The 5,990-nt window shown below is 39.4% G+C and overlaps 1 protein-coding gene across 1 annotated transcript; it reads left to right on the forward strand.

Moving 5' to 3' along the window:
- The first annotated feature begins 4,592 nt into the window (after window positions 1-4,592).
- On the forward strand, window positions 4,593-5,567 carry LOC122322403. The gene is made up of 2 exons (XM_043214386.1): window positions 4,593-5,225; window positions 5,262-5,567. The coding sequence occupies exons 1-2, from the start codon at window positions 4,593-4,595 to the stop codon at window positions 5,565-5,567; spliced, it is 939 nt and encodes a 312-aa protein (XP_043070321.1).
- The last annotated feature ends 423 nt before the right edge of the window (window positions 5,568-5,990 follow it).

The following is a 5,990-nucleotide window of genomic DNA, read 5'->3' on the forward strand; positions in this document are numbered from 1 at the left end:
TTTTCTGTTAATCAAGAATATCCCTTAATATCTTTCTTAGATGAGTCGGAAGTCAAATTATTTTAATGCAGTTTTATTTCAAAGATTGAGTGAATTCTAAAAACAGCTTTATAATTGAAATGGGGCGATTTTTTACGAAGATATGGCCATTTATTTCAAGGTAGACCCTATTTAATGCTTTCCATATATTTTATGTTAATCAAGAATATCCCTTAATATCTTTCTTAGATGAGTCGGAAGTCAAATTATTTTAATGCAGTTTTGTTCCAAAGATTGAGTGAATTCTAAAAACAGCTTTATAATTGAAATGGGGCGATTTTTTACGAAGATATGGCCATTTATTTCAAGGTAGACCCTATTTAATGCTTTCCATATATTTTATGTTAATCAAGAATATCCCTTAATATCTTTCTTATATGAGTCGGAAGTCAAATTATTTTAATGCAGTTTTGTTCCAAAGATTGAGTGAATTCTAAAAACACCTTTATAATTGAAATGGGGCAATTTGAGACAAAGATATGGCCATTTATTTCAAGGTTGACCCTATTTAATGTTTGCCTTATATTTTCTATTAATCGAAGAATATCTTTTTATATCTTTCTTAGATGAGTCGAAAGTCAAATTATTTTAATGCAGTTTTGTTCTAAAGAATTCTAAAAACTCCTTTATAATTTAAATGGGGCAATTTTTTACGAAGATATGGCCATTTATTTCAAGGTAGACCCTATTTAATGCTTTCCATATATTTTCTATTTATCGAAGAATATCCCTTAATATCTTTCTTAGATGAGTCGGAAGTCAAATTATTTTAATGCAGTTTTGTTTCAAAGATTGAGTGAATTCTAAAAACAGCTTTATAATTGAAATGGGGCGATTTTTTACGAAGATATGGCCATTTATTTCAAGGTAGACCCTATTTAATGCCTTCCATATATTTTATGTTAATCAAGAATATCCCTTAATATCTTTCTTATATGAGTCGGAAGTCAAATTATTTTAATGCAGTTTTGTTCCAAAGATCGAGTGAATTCTAAAAACACTTTTATAATTGAAATGGGGCAATTTGAGACAAAGATATGGCCATTTATTTCAAGGTAGACCCTATTTAATGCTTTCCATATATTTTCAATTTATCGAAAAATATCCCTTAATATCTTTCTTAGATGAGTCGGAAGTCAAATTATTTTAATGCAGTTTTGTTCCAAAGATCGAGCGAATTCTAAAAACATCTTTATAATTGAAATTAGGCAATTTTGGACGAAGATATGGCCATTTATTTCAAGGTAGACCCTATTTAATGCTTTCCATATATTTTCTGTTAATCAACAATATCCCTTAATATCGTTCTTAGATGAGTCGGAAGTCAAATTATTTTAATGCAGTTTTGTTCCAAAGATCGAGTGAATTCTAAAAACACTTTTATATTTGAAATGGGGCAATTTGAGACAAAGATATGGCCATTTATTTCAAGGTTGACCCTATTTAATGTTTGCCTTATATTTTCTATTAATCGAAGAATATCTTTTAATATCTTTCTTAGATGAGTCGGAAGTCAAATTATTTTAATGCAGTTTTGTTCCAAAGATCGAGTGAATTCTAAAAACATCTTTATAATTGAAATGGGGTAATTTTTGACGAGGATATGGCCATTTATTTCAAGGTAGACCCTATTTAATGCTTTCCATATATTTTCTATTTATCGAAGAATATCCTTAATATCTTTCTTAGATGAGCCGGAAGTCAAATTATTTTAATGCAATTTTGTTCCAAAGATTAAGTGAATTCTAAAAACACCTTTATAATTGAAATGGGGCAATTTTTGACGAAGATATGGCCATTTATTTCAAGGTTGACCCTTTTTAATGTTTGCCTTATATTTTCTATTAATCGAAGAATATCCCTTAATATCTTTCTTAGATGAGTCGGAAGTCAAATTATTTTAATGCAGTTTTGTTTCAAAGATTGCGTGAATTCTTAAAACACCTTTATAATTGAAATCGGGCAATTTTTGACGAAGATATGGCCATTTATTTCAAGGTAGACCCTATTTAATGCTTTCCATATATTTTCTGTTAATCGAGAATATCCCTTAATATCTTTCTTAGATGAGTCGGAAGTCAAATTATTTTAATGCAGTTTTGTTCCAAAGATCGAACGAATTCTAAAAACACCTCTATAATTGAAATGGGGCAATTTTTGACGAAGATATGGCCATTTATTTCAAGGTAGACCCTATTTAATGCTTTCCATATATTTTCTGTTAATCAAGAATATCCCTTAATATCTTTCTTAGATGAGTCGGAAGTCAAATTATTTTAATGCAGTTTTGTTCCAAAGATCGAGCGAATTCTAAAAACACCTTTATAATTGAAATGGGGCAAGTTTTTACGAAGATATGGCCATTTATTTCAAGGTAGACCCTATTTAATGCTTTCCATATATTTTCTATTTATCGAAGAATATCCCTTAATATCTTTCTTAGATGAGTCGGAAGTCAAATTATTTTAATGCAGTTTTGTTCCAAAGAATTCCAAAAACACCTTTATAATTGAAATGGGGCAATTTTTGACGAAGATATGGCCATTTATTTCAAGGTAGACCCTATTTAATGCTTTCCATATATTTTCTGTTAATCAAGAATATCCCTTAATATCTTTCTTAGATGAGTCGGAAGTCAAATTATTTTAATGTTGTTTTGGTTGAAAGATCGAGCGAATTCTAAAAACACCTTTATAATTGAAAGGGGGCAATTTTTGACGAAGATATGGCCATTTATTTCAAGGTAGACCCTATTTAATGCTTTCCATATATTTTCTATTTATCGAAGATTATCCCTTAATATCTTTCTTAGATGAGTCGGAAGTCAAATTATTTTAATGCAGTTTTGTTCCAAAGATTGCGTGAATTCTAAAAACACCTTTATAATTGAAATGGGGCAAGTTTTTACGAAGATATGGCCATTTATTTCAAGGTAGACCCTATTTAATGCTTTCCATATATTTTCTATTTATCGAAGAATATCCCTTAATATCTTTCTTAGATGAGTCGGAAGTCAAATTATTTTAATGCAGTTTTGTTCCAAAGAATTCCAAAAACACCTTTATAATTGAAATGGGGCAATTTTTGACGAAGATATGGCCATTTATTTCAAGGTAGACCCTATTTAATGCTTTCCATATATTTTCTGTTAATCAAGAATATCCCTTAATATCTTTCTTAGATGAGTCGGAAGTCAAATTATTTTAATGCAGTTTTGTTCCAAAGATCGAGCGAATTCTAAAAACATCTTTATAATTGAAAGGGGGCAATTTTTGACGAAGATATGGACATTTATTTCAAGGTAGACCCTATTTAATGCTTTCCATATATTTTCTATTTATCGAAGAATATCCCTTAATATCTTTCTTAGATGAGTCGGAAGTCAAATTATTTTAATGCAGTTTTGTTCCAAAGATTGAGTGAATTCTAAAAACACCTTTATAATTGAAATGGGGCAATTTGAGACAAAGATATGGCCATTTATTTCAAGGTTGACCCTATTTAATGTTTGCCTTATATTTTCTATTAATCGAAGAATATCTTTTAATATCTTTCTTAGATGAGTCGGAAGTCAAATTATTTTAATGCAGTTTTGTTTCAAAGATTGAGTGAATTCTAAAAACACCTTTATAATTGATATGGGGTAATTTTTGACGAAGATATGGCCATTTATTTCAAGGTAGACCCTATTTAATGATTTCCATATATTTTCTGTTAATCAAGAATATCCCTTAATATCTTTCTTAGATGAGTCGGAAGTCAAATTATTTTAATGCAGTTTTGTTCCAAAGATTGAGTGAATTCTAAAAACACCTTTATATTTGAAATGGGGCAATTTGAGACAAAGATATGGCCATTTATTTCAAGGTTGACCCTATTTAATGTTTGGCTTCCTGGTCTGAGAACTTGTGGGATGGTTCGGATGGGGCTGAGCTGAGGCCACCAGGCGGGTCGCGGGTTGCGGATAGCGAACGGCCTCCCCTCGGGGAGGTTAGGTGCGAATAATACGATACTTTTCGTAAATAAGCAGTCCCGGACAAACAGCGGGTGCGATTATGCCGATCGCACCGACAAGGCGCTTGTGTCGCCGCCTTCTAAAGTATAGCCTCACACATCCCCCTGTCTCCCCACAAAACTACCTACCACATCCTACCCCCTCATCTCACTCCGGGCCGGACTAAGGCGTTATTCGAACCGTGCCGAGAGTCAGCCTGGTTGGAGGCCCGGATCAAAAACTAGCCCAGTCTTTAACGGTGAGCTCAGGCAAATGGCGACCGTCTGTTCTAATTCAGCCTTACCCGGGTATTGCGGATCTCTGCCCGGGCGGACACTTACTTCTCCGCAGCTCGTGGGATTCCATGGAAAAGTTACAATATATAAAGATATCGCAGGATCTCCCTGCGGAACTTGTCGCAAGACAATTAGAGGGTCATACCCCTGACGGAGAACGACCCTTGCGTGTGGTAGACAATCCTCCACACCGTGCTGCTCCAGCAACAAATAGCAGAGTGCCGCAGGCACGAGAAACTCCGGCTGTGAGGCATGGGAGACCGATGGCTGGTACACCCAGACCACCGCACCCAACACCGAACACCGCGAGGCAAGGCGCTCAGCGCCCAAAGAGGAAGGGAGAGCTCCTGCCACCAAGGGGTCAACCCGGTGGGCTGGATGACCCGAACCGGAGAAATCTCTGCGGTTCAAGGGTCAAGTGGTACCTCCGGTACCTCCAGCAGGGACTCAACCCCGATGAAGCCCTGAAAAAGGCCAAAGAGCCCAGGGAGGAGGTTGCAGCACCCGCGCCAGCCTCGAAAAGGCGGAGCAGCAGTCTCACACCTCCGGTGGCCACCCCCAAGAGGATGTGCCCGGGGGTTGTGGGCGCTGCCCGCGGCTCGGCAGCGGCAAAGGTGCTGAAGAACAATGGGGCAGGTAATCTGGACCTGCGCCCAAGCACATCGCGTGCAGCGGCCACGAAGCCCAGCTCGCCGACACCCACCGAGCCTCGCCTGTCCTATGCAGACATGGCAAAAAAGGTAAAGGTGGCTGTGTTGCCCGTGGGCTTCCCAAGGGTCATGCTCAGTCACGGAGATTTATCTGTGTTGGAAGAGGCCATCATTGACGAAGTCATTGCGTCTGATGGAGATGTCGCGGTCTCATTCGTGGGCATTCACTTCCGGGTTGGATTCCTGGTAATTGAATGCTCCGATGAGACCTCAGCCGATTAGCTAAGGATTGCAACTTCGAGGCTACAGTCGTGGAAGGGCGTGCCCCTTGAGTGCAAGGTGGGGGACGACATACCGTCGCCCCACTGCATCACGCTGTTCTGCCCCAGGAGTGCAGCTCGGTCTACCGAATCCCTGTTGGCTCTGCTGAGGAACCAGAACAGGATCGAGACCGACACCTGGAAGGTGATCTCCAGGAGGAACGAGGGTGGAGGAGCCCTCCTGGTGATCGGGATAGATGAACTATCCAAGAATGTTATTGTGGAGAAGGGGCACCAGGTCTTTTCCGTTATGGGACCATCCCCGTAAGCGACTGAGAAAAGAGACTGCAGAAAGGCCCCAACTTGCTCCAACGGGCAGAGAGGATGTCTCGGTGGGCAACACCACCACATCGGACACTCTGCCCGGAGCAGGGCAGTCCGACTGCGCAGCCCACCGACCCGTCGGAGGACCTCGCAGATGACGAAGAACTGGCAGATGCGACGCTCTGCCAGGCGGAGATGCTGGGGGACGACGATATCCCCCTGTCCTCGCAGGAGCTGGAGGAGGAGCTGCAGGATGCAGCTGAAGCTGACGTCACTATGACGAGCAGCGGTGACGGGGACTGCTCCAGGCCCCATTCACCGTGTCAGCTGGAGCCTCCCCAAAAGTAGATGTCAAATGTCATCAACACAGGGCTAGCCCAGGTAAACATCCACCGAGCTAAGGCAGCCTCGGCGGTCTTAGCAAGGA

The sequence above is a fragment of the Drosophila grimshawi genome, unplaced genomic scaffold (genome assembly GCF_018153295.1).
Source record: "Drosophila grimshawi isolate 15287-2541.00 unplaced genomic scaffold, ASM1815329v1 contig_1372, whole genome shotgun sequence".
NCBI lineage: Eukaryota > Metazoa > Arthropoda > Insecta > Diptera > Drosophilidae > Drosophila > Drosophila grimshawi.

What these genes read in the sequence shown, in the direction of transcription:
- LOC122322403 (XM_043214386.1), top strand. Translation starts at nt 4,593, where the DNA reads ATGGCTGGTACACCCAGACCACCGCACCCAACACCGAACACCGCGAGG. An exon ending in ACTTCCGGGTTGGATTCCTG is followed by an intron (nt 5,226 to 5,261) that starts GTAATTGAATGC and finishes TCAGCCGATTAG; the next exon opens with CTAAGGATTGCAACTTCGAG.